Source organism: Dipodomys spectabilis, unplaced genomic scaffold, assembly GCF_019054845.1.
Source record: "Dipodomys spectabilis isolate Male_0828 unplaced genomic scaffold, ASM1905484v1 ptg000118l, whole genome shotgun sequence".
Taxonomy (NCBI): Eukaryota; Metazoa; Chordata; class Mammalia; order Rodentia; family Heteromyidae; genus Dipodomys; species Dipodomys spectabilis.
The window spans coordinates 5,473,282-5,490,641 of record NW_024870795.1 but is presented as its reverse complement, the minus strand read 5'-3'; the positions used below and the strand labels follow the sequence as shown (position 1 = coordinate 5,490,641).

At 50.1% G+C, this 17,360-nt stretch overlaps 2 protein-coding genes across 2 annotated transcripts in view; one reads left to right on the top strand and one right to left on the bottom strand.

Annotated features, from left to right (window-relative positions):
• Positions 1 to 6,587, top strand: part of Crybg2 (crystallin beta-gamma domain containing 2) — a 28,173-nt gene extending 21,586 nt beyond the window's left edge. The window contains exons 16-20 of the mRNA XM_042688408.1: positions 763 to 902; positions 1,490 to 1,613; positions 3,983 to 4,141; positions 6,215 to 6,374; positions 6,475 to 6,587. Coding sequence (XP_042544342.1) covers positions 763 to 902; positions 1,490 to 1,613; positions 3,983 to 4,141; positions 6,215 to 6,374; positions 6,475 to 6,563 — 672 coding nt within the window. The 3' untranslated portion in view covers positions 6,564 to 6,587. The remainder of the gene's footprint in view (positions 1 to 762; positions 903 to 1,489; positions 1,614 to 3,982; positions 4,142 to 6,214; positions 6,375 to 6,474) is intronic.
• A 1,437-nt stretch (positions 6,588 to 8,024) lies between these two features.
• On the bottom strand, positions 8,025 to 9,926 carry Cd52 (CD52 molecule). The gene is made up of 2 exons (XM_042688635.1): positions 9,777 to 9,926; positions 8,025 to 8,464 (listed from the first exon to the last, which is right to left on the bottom strand). Exons 1-2 carry the CDS (start codon positions 9,828 to 9,830, stop codon positions 8,255 to 8,257), a joined length of 264 nt encoding a protein of 87 aa, XP_042544569.1. The 5' UTR covers positions 9,831 to 9,926; the 3' UTR covers positions 8,025 to 8,254.
• Between the last annotated feature and the right edge of the window lie 7,434 nt (positions 9,927 to 17,360).

Sequence of the window (17,360 nt, the reverse complement as noted above, 5' to 3'; positions counted from 1 at the left end):
GGAGCTGTGACTAGCCTGGAGCAAAAAGAGCTCAGGGACAGTGCCTAGGCCCTGAGTTCAAGTCCCTTGACTGCCACCAACAGCAACAACAACCAAAAAAAGATGGGGGGAGAGGGGGAGTCATGATAGCATCCACCTTACAGAGTTGTTGACTTATAATGAGGGCAGGTAGAGCACTTGGCCCAGGATCTGACATGCAGTGAGCCCGGGAAATGAGCATCACTGCTGTTATCTGTTATTATACATTGTAAGGATGGAAGGGGCGGGGGAGGAAATACAGAAAGAACTGAAAGGTTCTGGCCTGGTCATTCATATTTATTTTTGTTTTTATGCCTGTACTGGGGCTTGAACTCTGGTCCTGAGTGCTATCCCTTAGCTTTTCACTCAAGGCTGTCACTCTAGCACTTGAACCACAGCACTACTTCCAGCTTTTTGCTGGGTAATTGGCGATGAGTCTCCACAGACTTTCTTGCCTGGGCTGGCTTTGAACCCTGATCCTCAAGATTTCAGCCTCCTGAGTAAGTAGGGTTACAGGTGTGAGCCACGGGCCATTAATGCTTGGAAATGCCATTTACCAGAGAAGATGTTTGTGGGAAAGTTGGGGCCCAGTCTGTCCCCAGCTTGGACTGGATGGAGAATCTGGGGATGGTGCACTGGCAGTGAACAGTCTCAGGAGCCATGTAGGTCCTCAGGACACACATGGGAGTCCACGTGTTGGGCCTGGGGCTCTCCTAGCCTCACCCCTCCTCTACCCTGCCCTAGCACTTTTCAGAGCCTGCCATTTTCCTGTATGGCCTGGAGTGCTTTGAAGGGAAGGAGATCGAGCTCCGAGGGGAAGTGCGGAGTCTGCAGGCTGAGGGCTTCAACAACCACGTGCTTTCCGTGCGGATCAAGGGGGGCGTGTGAGTAGGGCTTCGGGGGTGGGGGTGGGAGCATGAGGGAGGCAGGGGCTGCGGGTGGGGAGAGAGGGGTACATGCAGACTGGGCAGAGGCTCTTCCTCTTGGGGCCTGGACTTCAGCCCCATGGGTTTCTGAGTCCCCACTTTGCCCTGCAAACCCCATATCTATTTTCCAGCCTCCTCCTCGCCTCCCACCCCACTCCAACCCTGTGTCCCTGGGACCCTGGGCCCAGCATGAGAGAGGAGGTGGAGATTATTTGGGGGGGGCAGGGGAAGGTCGGTCGTGGGGCCTGAACTCAGGGCCTGGGCACTATCCCTCACCTCTTTTGCTCAAGGCTAGCGCTCTACCACTTGAGCCACAGCGCCACTTCCAGTTTTCTGATGGTTCATTGGAGATAAGAATCTCACGGACTTTCTTGCCTGGGCTGGCTTTGAATCGTGATTCTCAGATCTCAGCCTCCTGAGTAGCTAGGATTACAGGCGTGAGCCCCCAGGCCCAGCTGAGAATATTATTCTGACATTTGTGTCTCCTTCTCTTCTGTCTGTCTGTCTGTCGTCTTCTCTGTGTCCCTGGCACCTGCCAAGTGCAGCTGGGTACTGTGTGAGCACAGTGACTTCCGGGGCCGCCAGTGGCTGGTGGGCAGCTGTGAGATCACCAACTGGCTGACCTACAGTGGCACACAAAGGGTGGGCTCCCTCTACCCCATCAAGCAGGTGGGTGGCGCATCGGGGTGGCCATGCCTGGCTGCGCCTGTCCCTGGGTGTGCCTGTCTGGGAGGGAGTGTTTGGGTGCTTTTGCCACAAAAGTGGGATTCATTGTCTAATCAGGCCTGATCCTGCCTAGCTTGTAAGACCAGACAAGACTCAGTGCAACCAGTGATATGGCTATACACAGTTTTCTCTAAATCAACTTGCTCTGTGTGTGTGTGTGTGTGTGTGTGTGTGTGTGTGTGTGCGCGCACGCGCGTGCATGCCAGCCTTGAGACTTGAACTCAGGGTCTTGAGGCTTGAATTCAGGGTCTGAGCATTGTTCTTGAGCTTATTTGTTCAAGGCTAATGCTCTACCACTTGAGCCACCGCTCCACTTCCAGCTTTTGGATGGTTAATTAGAGATAAGAGTCTCTTGAATTTGTCTGCCTGGACTAGCTTTGAACCTCGATCTTCAGATCTTAGCCTCCGAGTGGTAAGGATTATAGGTGTGAGACACCAGTGCCTAGCTTTACTTCGTACTTTGTCTTAAGGAATAATATTCTTTAACCCATGAGTTTGTTGCCTATGTATGTAGGTTTTTCCACACAGGACTGAGAATTTTCTCCCGTGTCTGGTAGGAAGCATAGCTGACTTTTCTGGGCTCTGTACACGAAAGCTTGCAAGAACATCCAGGCTTGGCCACGCGTGGGTCTAGTTACCACATGCATGCAATTTTGGGGTGGCAAGTCTGTGGGATCTGTGTATGTGTACCTGTACATGGGTGTGCCCATCTGTGGGTATGCATTGTCTTTGTGAGTGCTTGTACACACGTCGGGGCCCCTCTTGTGTGGGGGTTTGCATGTGAGGCTGTTTGTACAGTCCCCATTCACAGATTCTTGTATAGCTGGAAGGAACCCTGGAGTTAGCTCCAACCCTCACATTTTACAAATGGGGAAATAGAGGCCCAGACAAGTGGACAAGGATTTGCTCTGCAATCTCGGGCAAGTATTGTCCCTCCACAGACCTCCATTTCCTGATCTTTAAAATGGGGAGAGCATATAGATTCATGGGTTTATCTGAGGCCTGGAGACTAGGAATGTGGTGGAATCTTTGGACCAGGGCTTGAATGGGAAGCACTCAGCCCACATTAGCTTTGATTTTCTTTTATCTGGTCCTGAGGCTTGAACTCTGGGCTTCTTTTACTCAAGGCTAGCACTCTACCACTTGAGCCACAGCACCACTTCTGGCTTGTTCCAAGTAGTTTATTGGAGATAAGAATCTCATGGACTGGGGCTGGGAAGGTGGCTCAGTGGTAGAGCGCTTGCCTTGCATGCATGAGGCCCTGGGTTCGATTCCCCCAGCACTACATAAGCAAAAAGAAAAAAAAGCCGGAAGTGGTGCTGTGGCTCAAGTGGTAGAGCGCTAGCCTTGAGCTGAAGAGCTGAGGGACAGCGCCCAGGCCCAGAGTTCAGGCCCCATGACCGGACCCAAAAAAAAAAAAAAAAAAAAAAAAGAATCTCATGGACTTTCCTGACAACACTGGTTTTGAACTGTGATCCTCAGATCTCAGCCTTCTGAGTAGTTAGGATGACAGGTATGAGCCACCAGCTCTCAACTCTAGCTGTGATTTAATTTTCTTTTCTTTTCCTTTTGTTTTTTTGGTGCCATCTTGGAGCTCAAACCCAGGGCCTGGGCACTGTTCCTGAGCTTTTGTGCTCTCTACCACTTGAGTCATCGATCCACTTCTTTTTTTTTTTTTTGCAGGGGGCAGAGGGGTGGAACTGGCTTCAAACTGTGATTCTCAGATCTCAGCCTCCTGAGTAGCTGGGATTACAGAAAGGAGCCACTGGGGCCTGGCTTGAGAGCTGTAATTATTATTACTACTGCTGTTATTACCCCACATGGAGAGCCTCACTGATTGGTGGTGTGGTACTCACTGCATCATGGCCTCTCTTTGGCATGAGCATGTGAAAGCATTTCTATGTGTGTGTGTATGCGTGTACATGTATGCACACATGCATGTGTGCATCTGAATCCCTCCATACATCTCCGAATTGATCTGGCAGGAAGTAGGCTGGGGTGAGGCCTGGCTGTTTTCTAGGCTGTGTGAGTCTGGTGGCTGCATCTAAGTGTGTCTTTGCCCTCTGTGAACTTCTGTGCCATGACTCCTCTGTGCCAGAGGCATTCCCACACACATAGAACTGTGTGTGTGTGTGTGTGTGTGTGTGTGTGTGTGTGTGTGTGCTTTATGCATGTGTCCACAGTATGTGTGCATAAGAAGGGGAGACTTGGGAGCAGGGTGTGGGGGCCTGGTCTTAGGAGGATGCGGAGCTGAGGCTGGGAGGCCATGCCTGTCTTTGGTCTCCTGACTCTCTGCCTCTTCATTCCCCCAGCGCCGAGCCTACTTCCGTCTGTGGAATTCAGCCCTGGGGGGATTCCTGGCAGTGCCAGACCGTGTGGAGGACATGAAGGCAGGCCGTGTGGTTGTGTCCGGGCCCCAAGCCAGGGGCAGCTGCATCTGGTTCTATGAGGACGGGCTGCTGAAGAACCAGGTATGATTTAGGAGATGGCCCAGGACAGCTGAGCCCCAGTTATTTGCAAGCCTATCTTAGGGAGCCCAGCCCAGTCAGGAACGGGTCCCATGATGCCTTGGGGGATTAGAGAATGCAGGGGTAGGACCCCCCCCCCCCACACACACACCAGCAAGTCATTCTCTTCTCAGGGCCTCAGTGTGCCACATAGACAGTGACCCAGACTTTTTGTTTCTTGCCAGTACTGGGGCTGGAACTCAGGGTCTCACGCTCTCACTTGACTTTTTTTTTTGCCAGTCATGGGGGTTGAACTCTGGGCCTGGGCGCTGTCCCTCAGCTCTTCAGCTCAAGGCTAGCGCTCTACCGCTTGAGCACAGCTGCACTTCTGGTTTTCTAGTGGTTTACTGGACTCACAGACTTTCCTGGCTGGGCTGGCTTTGAACCGTGATCCTCAAATCTCAGCCTTCTGAGTAGCTAGGATTATAGGTGTGAGCCACTGGTGCCTGGCTACTCTGTATTTTTCTAAGCACTTCTTTCTTGTGCCAAGTGCTAGACTATATCAGCCAAAGGTAGAAGAGACTCCTACCCTCCTGGGCTTCTGTCCCATGGGAAGAGGAAGACAGAAACAACTTACATGAGAAATATTTTACTATGTTAGGTGATGGGAAAGTGCAATGGAGAAAAGATAAATCAAGATCAGAGGCTGTGAATGTGGCTTAGTGATTGTGTTTGCCTAGCATGAGGCCCTGGGTTCAATTCCTCAGTACCATATAAACAACAACAACAAAGCTGGAAGTGGTGCTGTGGCTCAAGTGGTAGAACGCTAGCCTTGAGCAAAAGAAGTTCAGGGACAGCGTCCAGGCCCTGAGTTCAAGCCCCAGGACTGGCAAAAAGAAGAAGGAGGAGGAGGAAGAGGAGGAGGAGGAAGGTAGGCTAGGCACTGGTGGCTCATGCCTGTAATCCTAGCTACTCAAGAGGCTGAGATTAGAAGATCATGGTTGGAAGCCAGCCAGGGCAGGAAAGCCCATGAGACTCTTATCTACAACCAACTAGCAAAAAGCTGAAAGTGGAGGTGTGGCTCAAGTGATAAAGCACTAGTCTTGAGTGAAAAAACTCAAGGACAGTGCCCAGGCCCTGAGTCCCCCAAGACTGACAAAACAACAACAAAAAGGAATGGAAGATAGGAGGAGGAAAGAAAATGAGGGAGGGTGATGGAGGGAACAGCAAGTACAAAGGCCCTGAGGTATCTTCATGCCAGAAATTTTCTAGGACTAGCAGTGCCAAAAGAGGAAAAAAATAGCCAGAGATAATGGGAGTGCAGTGCTTTGTAGGCCATTGTTTTACGGGAGTGAGCATACTTGCTGTGTTCCAGTATTATACAAAGCCCTCCACACAAATGTATGCTTGGCCCTATGGGCAGGTCCTAGTATACTCTTCAGTGTGTAGGTAAGGACATCAGAGCCCAGAGAGGTCAGTAATTTGCTGAAAGTCACACAGCTCCACACAAGTGTGGAGTTTTTCTCTCAACTTTTTTTTTTTTTGGGTCCGGTTGTGGGCCTGAACTCTGGGCCTGGGCGCTGTCCCTCAGCTCTTCAGCTCAAGGCTAGTGCTCTACCACTTGAGCCACAGCGCCATTTCCGGCTTCTTTTTGCTTATGTAGTGCTGAGGAATCAAACCCAGGGCCTCATGCATGCAAGGCAAGCGCTCTACCACTGAGCCACCTTCCCAGCCCTGAGTTTTTTTTTCTGGTATTAAATCCTACACTTTGAGAAACTGATCAAAGAAGACTTCCTGCAGGAACTAATATTTTCCCAGCCCTTCAAACAAATAAACAAAAAAGGGCTCAATGGTACCACATAAGCAGAAAAAGCCAGAAGTGGCGCTGTGGATCAAGTGGTAGAGCGCTAACCTTGAGCTGAAGAGTTGAGGGACAGTGCTCAGGCCCAGAGTTCAGGCCCCAGGACGGGCAAAAAAACTCAAAATAAACAAACAACCTAGAGGACAGAGAGGCTTGCCTAGGGTCTCAGCCCTGTCAGGATTTAACCCAGAGTCCCTGTAAGGAAAACAGTGCCTAACCACCCTCTGGGGCCTCAGGTGGCCCCCACCATGAGTCTGCAGGTGATTGGACCTCCCAGCCCGGGCTCCAAGGTGGTGCTGTGGGCAGAGAGCCGCCTGCCACGCCAGACATGGAGCATCGACGAATTGGGCCACATCTGCAGCCAGATGTTTGAAGGCCAGATCCTGGATGTGAAGGGTAATGTGCCCTGTGTGCAGGGGGCTGGGCACCTGGGGTGCCAAGGCCAACCTTGCCCCCAGATCTCTCTGACCACCTCTGAATACCCGCCCCCCCCCAGGTGGCCGAGGCTATGATCGGGATCACGTGGTGCTGTGGGAGCTGGACAAAGACAGAGCATCCCAGATCTGGACCATCCACGTACTTTGACTCGTCCTCCTCCTCCCCAATGCCCCCCCCCCCCCCCCCCCCGCGCCCCGCCCTGCCAAGGCTTTGCTGGGATGAAATGTTTTTTAGGTTTTTGTTGTAACATAAGCTATTTTCTAATTATTATGCTGCCAGCTGTTGTCATCTCGATGTTGAGAGTTGGGGAAGAGGATCACGGGCCTTCTTGCTCTGCTTTCTTCCAGGCAGATGTGGGTTTTTTTTCTTTCTCTTTTATCTTTTAGAGGAGAGTGGCTTGGGTAGTGGGGGTGTTGTTGGAGCTCAGATGTAATGCCACCTTGTGCCACCAGGGGGAACCCTGGGATTGGACCAACCTCTGTTCTCGAGCCAGCTCTGAGCCCACGTACGGCACGCGCGGTCCAGAGTAGGACTCCAGCGGGCCGGGGGAACACCCAGTGACAGGAAGGAGGACAGGGAGCGGAGCAGGACTCTCCTCAGCTACCATGCCAGGCCCGATGGCTCCCAGGATGCAGAAAACTTTGAAGTGGAACCGGCGTAGGCACAGGGAGACAGATGATATCACCAGGCTCCTCTCCACCACCCCTACTCTGACCTCAAAGACCGACGGTTTGATCTCAAAGCACCCAAAGCAGACAGAGCCCATGTCACTAACCTGGTGGGACACAGCACCCCCTACCCCAGACCTATAGTGTGGCCATTTCTTCCAGAGAAAGGTGCCCCTATGGCTCCAGACACCAACCGCCCAAACCCTGAAGGCGTGAGGCTATCTGTAGAGTGGTTGTTGGTCTTCCCTGACACCCCGCTGCCCGACCTCCCCCCCTTCCCCACAACCCCTGGTGGAGGAGTGAGCAGCTGCCTCCTGCTTCAACTCCAGCCCCATGGGAGAGATGTAAGCCCAAGTAGCTGTTCCCAGGATCGGGGAGACCCCTGATCTCACTCTGAGTTATGGGGTGGTGGTGGAGAGTCTTGAGTTTGGGATTACCCAAGGTCTATCAGGTTGGAATAGGATCTCTGAGACCTTCACCTCCAAACACTTAGGGACATAAGTAAGGGTGAGGGGAAGGGGACAGCATCTGGGTCTCATCTCTGCAAGGACCTTGGGCATAGGAGAGCTGGGAAGCTGGGGGTGTGTGCGGAATAATTGGGGCCCTGCTGGTGGTGTCATGGAGCTCCTCTGTGCTGATGACTTTTTTTTGTTTTTAATTGGTCATGGGGCTTGAACTCAGGGCTTGGACACTGTCCGAGTTTTTGCACTGAAGGCTAGTGCTCTACCTCTTTGAGCCACAGATCTACTTCCGGTTTTTTTGGGAGGGAGGGGGAAGGACGTGTCTTTAATTGGAGCTAAGAGTCTCATAGACTTTCCTGCCACGATCCTCAGATCTCAGCCTCCTGAGTAGCTAGGATTACGGACGTGAGCCACTGGAGCACGGCTTGCTAAAGACTCTTGGGGCCTAGGGATGACCGATGACCACACACGGGACTCCCTCCAGTCCAAGGACAACTTTATTGACCCCCCCCCCAGCTGGTGGTTCTTTCCTTCCACATCATTACCTCCCCATCTTTGATCATTGCCCCCACCACCCCACTTGTCAATTTCTCCCACCTGGGACCTCCGGGATCAGCCCTTCCCAAGGACTGCAGGAGGATGACTCAGGCTAGCAATGGTGGCAGCTTTTTGAAGGGGGCATAGTGCTGGGGGTGGTGAGGCTGTCACCTCAGTTGTGGTAGAAGAGGTGAATGAGGGTGCTGGTCAAGAAGAAGAAGAAACTGCCACGACCCATGTCACCAAGAGCTAGGACGCCGCTCTTGGCTGGTTTGGCAGTGGGTTTGGTAGAGCCTTTGTTGCTGCTGCGGCTGGTGGTGGTGGCAGTGGCAGGGCCGGCGCCAGCAGGGGTGGTCTGATTCCCCAAGACTCCAGTTTGTATCTGCAAGAGGAGAGTGGGGGTGCTCAGATGTGTTTGTGTATGTTGAGGACACAGCTCCTCCAAACACACACACAATTTCCCCTAACTCTTGGCCGTTACCAACCCAAAGTCCCGTCAGGATGTTTAGCTGATTCCTGTCTTGACACGGGCAGGGACCGAGGGTGGTCCCTGCCCAGCCTGTTCTAGAAACTTCTTTTTACCTGCCCAGACCATTAGCCTCTCGGGCGCAGAGGGAGACAAAGGAGCCCCAAGCCTGGACCTCTCGACCTTGCCAAGGGCTCCCTAACCCTCATTTTCTCATCTTCCAAATGAGGGGAGTCCAGCAGTCAGTCACGGGGAGCAGGGCTGGGTGAAAAGACCTTGGCGAAGGAGGGGGGTAGGGGATGGATGGGCCAGAGGGTGACAAGCTGTCCTTAATGCTTGATCGAGCTGCAACTGAAGCTACTCTGGGTGGAAAAGCAACTATTTTGGGTGGTTATCGAGCTATCTTTGCTGCTTGAACAAATTGTTCTTGATCAAGAACTTGATGACACCTATCTGCTATATTGACTAAGAAAGCCCTCTCTGGCCACATGGAAACTGTGGAAGCCGCTGTCTGGAACGGCATTGATTCTGAGACTGAAGGGGACGTATCGAGCTGTGTTGCATTACTGCATCCCCAGGCTTCTCTCAGGCAGGGGTGGGGACCCTCTGCCACTTCCAACAACAGAGCAGCCTCTGTTGGGGACATTCGTTTCTATAGCCCCTCCCCCCAGTAGAGGGGACTATCCTCACCAGGCTGAGTCCTCGCTTTCCTCCATTCCCTAGTAATGCACAGCTCCTTGTGAACCCCTGCGTGCCTGGCGCCCTAGGAGGATCCCCACAGGGGAATAAGGCTTCTACTCAGGCAGCTTTTGTTGTTGCTGAACTCAGGGCCCAGGGGCTGTCCCTGATCACTTTGTGCTCAAGGCCAGCCCTCTACCACTTGAGCCACAGCACCACGTCCAGCTTTTGAGTGGTGAATTGGAGAAAAGAGTCTCATGGGGACTTTTTCTGCCCGGGCTGGCTTTGAACCGTGATCCTCAGATTTCCTGAGTAGCTAGGATTACAGGCATGAGCCACTGGTGCTCAGCCTTTGTACACTGACCACAGCTAGGCTGGGAGCCCAGACACGCAGACCTCCATAGCCCTGGTCCCTGCTGGAGCCTGACTGCATCTGTCCCCATGGCAGAAGGCTGGGTCCCCAGGAGCCTGCATGCTCCCCTGCCCATGCCAGGAGAATGGTCGGGAGAGTCCTGCAGTGGCTCCAGGGGCTCTGCGGGGCTGCTCCTACCTGAATGGTGAGCAGGAAGATGATGGCCAGTAGGAGAAAGAGGAAGCCCTTCATCCTGGAAGGATCTTGCCAGGCTTTCGGTAGCAGCTTCAGGAGAGGAACTGAGGGTTGTCTGCAGCGTCTCTCGGCTTAGCTGCTTTTGAACTAGGAGGCGGGAGGGGCAGGGGAAGGAAGGAGGGCCTTAAGGGTGGGGAGGGCAGCGGCTTCCTTCCTGCAGAACTGGGGGTGGATAAAACCAGACTCAAGGTGCCAAGACCCAGTAGATGAGTTCTTTGGCTAAGGACCAGGTTAAGTGCCAGCACATAAGTGATCAGTAAAGCCAAAGGGGCAGCTCGGGAGAGTTGAGCCTTGGATATGAAATCACGGTTTGACCACATGACAAACTCTGGGACTCCAGGTCCAAAATGCTATCGCTGAGCCATGTCCAGAAGGATCAAATGCAGTGATAGACATTCTATTTGATTTCTTTTGCTCTTACAACATGGCCATGGCTGGCTTTGAACTCACAGTCATCCTGCTTTAGCCTTCTTAATGCTGAGATTTTAGGCACACACCACCATGCTCTACTAATAATAACCCAGTGCAAAAAAGTAACAATAGTAAATATTATATAAATGGTGTGTGTGCGTGTGTGTGTGTCTGTGTGTGTGTATGTGTGTGTGTGTGTGTGTGTGTAAGACTGAGGCAAAAGGTAGGAACTGAAGGTAAGAGCAGAAGGAATGTAGGTTTCAAGATAAAGTTGCAGATTCCAAGTGAAGGTTCTGGGCGTGCTTAGATTCAGGAAGGGGCAACAGGTTTCTGTGCAACTAAGGGAGCCCTGGGCTGGCTTTGAGTCAGGCCCTGCTCTCTCAGCCTCAGGTTCCTCATTTCAAGTGAGAAGACAGAAAGGGATTCTTTCTTTCTCTCTTTCTTTCGTCAGTCATGGGGCCTGAATTCTGGGCCTGGGCGCTGTCCCTCAGCTCTTCAGATCAAGGCTAGCGCTCTACCACTTGAGCCACAGCGCCACTTCCAGCTTTTTTTTCTGCTTATGTGGTGTTGAGGAATCAAACCCAGGGCCTCGTGCATGAAAGGAAAACACTCTACCACTGAGCCACCTTCCCAGCCCTCTTTCTGAAATTTCTTAACAGCTAGTGTTTTGTGCTTAGGGTGAAGATATAGGTAGTCGGTTGTGTGTAGGGAGCTAGGTAGAGGGACAAGCAATGTACAGGGGACAGGATTTGGGTGGGAAGCAGCTGGGAAGTCCCAGGGAGGGGTGGGGTGAGGGGATGAACCCCATAGATATTGGATGGTGCTCTGTTCTACCCAGGGATGCAGGCAGGAGCTTTTTAAAAATATTATTTATTATTTTTTTAATCATTGTCTCTGTTTGATTGAAAAAGTGCTTTGTTCAGGGTCATAAATAATGGTGGGTCCACTCTGCTCAGAACTTGACCCCATGTCTCTGTGAAGCCACAGCCAAAGCCACAGCCATGTATGTAATCCCCCCCCCCCCCCCCGTTGGTCATGGGGCTTGAACTCTGGGCCTGGACATTGTCCCTCAGCTCTTCAGCTAAAGGCTAGCACTCTACCAATTGAGCTACAGGGGCACTTTGGTTTTCTGGACATAAGAGTTTCATGGACTTTCCTGCCCCGGCTGGCTTTGAACCTCGAACCTCCGATCTTAGCATCCTGAGTAGTTAGGATTACAGGTGTGAGCAACCAGCACCCGGCTCATGTGTGTAGAGCCTGTCTAGAATTCATTGATTATGTCCCAATTTCTGTCCTGCTTCCTTGGGCCCGGGAGTTGACTCTGCAGCCCAACTCCTACTTGGCCTTCTCTTCCCCATGAGTCCATGGGCTGTTTTATTTACATACCAGATGGTAAGGGGACTGCCCCATACTTTCCTTCTATAGATCAGTGCCTTGGGTCAGAAGCCTAGGTGGAACTGGAGTGGCTTCAAAGGGCTTTCTCTCCACCAAGGTTGAGACCAACTCAAAGAATAAAGAAGTGAAAGTCAAGACGAGAGAGCAACAGGAAGTAGAGGGGAGGCAAGTGGGTAGGAAGGGAAGTGAGAGGAGGCCCCACCCATCCACTATCTCCCCTCCCCTGGTCCTTTACCATGTGGCGCCCAGGTTCTCCGCTGCCTTGGTGTACCTGGGAGAGGCCATCCTGAGGCTGCCTGGGAGCTGGAGGAGCAGCAGGTGCAGGGAGCACCCTGCCCAGTTCACGAGGCCCATGCTGAAACCCAAGATTGGTCTGTTGAAAATGACCCAGCACTAGGCAATCTCTTTCCTATTATTGGAAAGAACTGAGCCCGAGGGCCAGCTGTGTGGAAAAGACAGTTAAATACTGGCCATAACTTTCTATTGATTTTCATGGATTCTTTCATTCATTCATTCATTCCAAGTCCCAAGGGTCCCCTTAGTTGACCATGACTCTAAGGTGATGGTCTGATATATGACTTGCCTGTTACCCTTCCAAGCCTACACAGCCTCAAAGATAGTACAGATAGGTGTCGGCCGTGCCAAGAGCACAAGTGAAGGTAAAGCATCCACTCTGCTACCACACCCACCTGCATGTCATGGCTTCAGTTATTCGGGGCAGCAGCAAGCTCTGTGCTGAGTTGCCAGTGAGAAGAATTGCGAGCTGGTACAGAAGCGCGCTGCCATTTGTCTACCTTTTTCCTGCAAGTATTTTGTCACTTCCAGAAGAGACAGCTGAAGAACTGAGGTGAAGGCTGGGTACCCATGGCGCATGCCTATAATCCGAGCTACTCAGGAGGCTGAATTTGGAAGATCATAGTTCAAAGTCAGCCTGCGCAGTTTTCTCCATGAGAACTCTTATCTTCAATTAACCAGTAAAAAGCTGAAGTGAAGCTCAAGTGGTAGAGTGTTAACCTTCAGCCCCAAAGCTAAGAGACATCACCCAGGCCCCGAGCTTAAGCCCTAATACCAACACACACACACACACACACACACACACACACACACACACACACACACACACACTTGAGCTGAGCTCTCTATATATTTATGGGGCAAAAAGGAGAAAAAATAATTCAGGACCCCATAAAAAAAAGAAGGCCTTGACAAACTTCCCAATTTGGCTTAGAGTTTGGAGCATGAGAAATTACACTTGAGAAATCAGAATGAACAAGAAATTGCAGCCTGACCCTTGGTAATAAGCAAAAAATAAGAGAAGGAACGGGTAATAAAGTTACGTAGAAGATCCAAGCAGTAAAATTATCAATAAAACTTTCAAATAACTATGCCTCATGTGTTCAAAGATATTTTTTTTAAAAAAATAGAGAGCTGGAAATTATCGTAAAGAACCAGTTAGGCTAGACACCGGGGGCTCACACCTGTAATCCTAGCTACTTAGGAGGCTGAGATCTGAGGATTGCGGTTCAAAGCCAGCCCGAGTAGGAAAGTCCATGAGACTCTTATATCCAATTAACCACCAGAAAACTGGAAGTGGCGCTGTAGTTGAGCTGAAGAGCTGAGGGACAGAGTTCAGGCCCCATGACTGATAAAAAAAAGAAAAAAGAACCAGTTGTAAATTCCAGAACTGAGAGGTACATGAATAGAAATGAAGAATTCAGTGTGGAGTTTAATCCCAAATCAGGGACAGCTGAAGAGAGAATTAGTGAAATGAAGGCTAGATCAGAAGGAAATACGCATTATAGCATAATATAGTAAGTGCCTGTTCTGTGTCTGGTTTAAACTCTTGGTACTCAGCTGTGGGCAAAAGGACATAGTCCCTGCTTTACGGAGCTGACATTCAAACTCAGTGCTGAGTAAATCAATGCTATGAGGAAACCAAGAGGATAGTGTGAGAAGAAAGAGATGAGGAGTGGGGGACGTATTCTAGGCAACTGGTCAGGACAGGCCGCTCACAAGCAGGGGTGACATTGAATGGAGGAGTCTAGGTAGGAAAAGCATGGAGATTGCTAAGCCATACCAGTTTCACAATGTTCTTTAGTGACTGTCCCCAGGGCCTAGCAGTCTCAGGGGGGTAAGTACTCAGTGTGTACTTGTTCAGTGACAGAGTGGAATATAGCAGGGGTGGAGAGAGGAGAAGGGCATTGTAGCACATATTACAGTGTGATCTGTCCTGAACTTTTCACCCTTTCTCAGCCGGGGTGAAAAGCACCAAGTAGCACCATATAGCATTCAGGATAAATCTTATCTATCCATCCATGCATCTGTGTGTCCACACATCCACCTACCTATCATTCCATCTATCCATCCATCCATCGATCTACCTACCCACCCATCCATCCATCTACCCACCCACCACCCATCTCTCTACCCAACCACCCATCCATTCATCTATCTACCCACCTACCATCCATCTATCCACCCACCCACCCACCCACCCATCCATCTGTCCATCCATCCATCCATCCATCCATCCATCCATCCATCCATCCATCCATCCATCCAGCTATCCATCCATCTTTTCACTAATTGGTCTATTTATTAACACTGGCTGTTTGTCTACCAAGATAAATGAGTGAGGGTCCCTTCCTTTAAGGAGCTCATAGTGGAGAGAGACTTGCATTGTAATAACATGAAACTGAGTGAAACCATGCCATTATGGCAGCAGGGCTTTTGGGTACAGAAAGTAATTCTGCTTGGGAAGAATGGAAGGCAAGCTAGAGCTAGAGTTGGTTTGATACCCCCCCCCCCAAAGCTGGATCTCAGGGCCTTGTACTTGCTAGACAGTTTAATCCTTGAGCCACACCATTTCCAGCCCTTGAGCTTGATTTTTTTTTGGGGGGGGGACGTTGGTCGTGGGGCTTGAACTCTGGGCTTGGGCGCTTTCCCTGTTCTCTTTAGCTCAAGGCAAGCACTGTACCATGTGAGCCATAGCACTGCTCCGGTTTTCTGGTGGTTTACTGGAGATAAGAGTCTCAAGAACTCTCTTGCCTGGGCTGGCTTTGAACCCCAATCCTCAGCTCTCAGCCTCCTGAGTAGCTAGGATTACAGGCATGAGCCACCAGTGCCCGGCTTGAGCTTGTTTTTGAAGAACTGAGTGGAATTTTTCCCAAGTGGAAAAGGCAAAGGAGAATGTTCCCACTGGAAGAAGCCAAAGCTTGGGAAAAAGTATGCTAGTTTCCAGGGAAAGGTGGAGGGCAGAAGATAAAGGTGCAAGATATCCTGCTAAGCGGCAGAGGGCAAAGGTGGTAGCAATGTGGAAAAGGGGGAGCTAAGGCTCAAGGACCTCTCTCCTTTATCAGCTGCCTTTTCTTCCTGAGATAGTGGGACCTAATAAACTCTTTTTTCAAAATTTTTTTTATTGTGATTAAGTGGTTTCCCAAATTTCACAGTATTGTGGGATAGTGATGCTCAGTTAAAGTCACAAGCACATTCTAACTTTCCTGGAGCAAATTGTCTATCACGGTCTATAACATTTATGAGTCCTATGAGCTTGGCAATACAGTTATTTCTTCCACATTGGGTGATATGTACATTTGTTTTGCATAGCATCAGCTGTTCCCTCTTTCCCACTTGTTCCCTCCCTCCCATCGCTGCCATTGAGTTGCTTACTTCATTTTGGTCAATGTCCAGGGCACCTGATGGGTCCCACTGTTGTATGTTTTTCCCTAATTCCCTCTAGTTCTGTGTCGTCCTCCTGGTTTCCCTCCCCGTGTGCACATATATACCATACATGTGATCAGCAGCATAGGGTTATTTAGTAGTGATTCGACCAGATGAGTGGAAGTCCTTTGTTTCTTAAGTCCTGTTAATTTTGTTGTATCACCTAACATTTTGGATTTAATATCCACTTATTAGGGAGACCATGTACCGTTTGTCTCTTTGTACTTGGCTTACCTAGCTCAACGTATTTCTTCTAGCTCCATCCATTTCCCTGCAAATGCCATTATTTTGTTCTTTCTAATGGCTGCAGAATGTGTATAGCTACCACAATTTTTGGATCCATTCATCTGTGGTGGGACATCTGGGTTGTTTTCATATCCTGGCTATTGTGAACAGTGCTGCAATAAACATGGAGGTGCATGTGTCCTTGTATACTGGTTCCTGTTGTTCAGGATAGATGCCTAGAAATGGTATGACTGGGTCATAAGGGAGGTCAATATTTAGCTTTCTGAGGACCCTCCAGACTGCTTTCCAAAGTGGTTGTACATGCCCACCAGCAGTGTAATAGGGTTCCTCTTTCTCCGCATCCCCTCCAGCATTTGTCTTTGGCTGACTTGAGGACCTAATAAACTCTTTAAACCCAAAGGAGGTCACAATTGATAGGAGGTATCTTTCAGGAAATGACTTAAATAAAATGTGGACTCTGTTCACTCTCAAGAATAGAAACTGATGCTGGGTAGAAAAGTATGTGAGACTCTTATCTCTAATTAATCAGTAAAAAACAGGAAGTGAAAATGTGACTAAAGTGGTAGAGCACCAGCTTTGAGTAAAATAGCCAAGGGCCTTGAGTTATATTCTCTCACACTCTCTTTATCTTTCTTTGTCTCTTTCTGTCTCTCTCTCTGTGTCATGGGGTTTGAACTCAGGACCTGGGCACTGTCTCTGAGCTTTTCAGCCCAAGGCTAGCACTCTATTGTTTTGAGCCACATCTCCACTTCCAGTTTCCTGGTGGTTAATTGGAGATAAGAGTCTCTTGGAAAATAAAAAAAAAAAAAGAATCTCTTGGTCTTTCCTGCCTGAGCTGGCTTTGAACCATGCTCCTCAGATCTCAGCCTCCTGGGTAGCTGATTACAGGCATGAGCCACCAGTGCCCAACCTATTTTCTCTTTTTTTTAAATTGGTTTATGCAGGTGCTTTACCACTTGAGCCATGCTCCCAGCTAAGAATTTTATTTTATTCGGTAGTACAGGGATTTGAACTCAGGGCCTGGTACTCTACCACTAGGTTTCCAGCCTTTTTAGCTTTAGTTATTCTTCAGGGGGAATCTTATGTTTTTCCCCCGGACCAGCCTTTGAATGAGATTCTTCTACCTGTGGCCTGCTGAGTAGCTGACATTATAGTGGTACCTAGTTGTATAGGAACCACACTTTTTTGGATCTACTAGACTATTGTAGGATGTTGTGGCTGTTTCCATGGGGAAACTCAGATTTAAGAATCATTTATTTGTCAGGCACTTGGGTGGCTCACACCTGTAATCTTAGCTACTCAGGAAGCTGAGATCTGAGGATCTCAGTTCAAAGCCAGTTTGAGCAGGAAGGCCTGTGAGACTCTCATCTCCAATAAGCCACTCAGAAAACCTGAAGTGGTGCAGTGGCTCAAGTGGTAAAGTGGTAGCCTTGAGCTGAAGAGCTGAGGGACAGTGCCCAGGCCCAGAGTTCAAGCCCCATCCATGACCGGAGGAGGAGGGGGAGGGGGGAGGGGGAGGGGGAGGGGCAGGGGGAGGGGAGGGGGAGGGGAGGGGAGGGGGAGGAGGAGGAGGAGGAGGAGGAGGAGGAAGAGGAGGATCATTTTGAGAGACCAAAAATAAGTTTAGCAGTAATTTCAGACAAAACTAAATATTTGTCATCTGTTACTGGAAAGTGTTAGATCCTGCACCAAGGCAAGATAACAGTAAGAATTATTAAGGGATCAGGCTGCCCTGAAAAGTCCAGGAATTTGGGC

What these genes read in the sequence shown, in the direction of transcription:
- Cd52 (XM_042688635.1), bottom strand. Translation starts at nt 9,830, where the DNA reads ATGAAGGGCTTCCTCTTTCTCCTACTGGCCATCATCTTCCTGCTCACC. An exon ending in TCTTCCTGCTCACCATTCAG is followed by an intron (nt 8,465 to 9,776) that starts GTAGGAGCAGCC and finishes CTCCTCTTGCAG; the next exon opens with ATACAAACTGGAGTCTTGGG.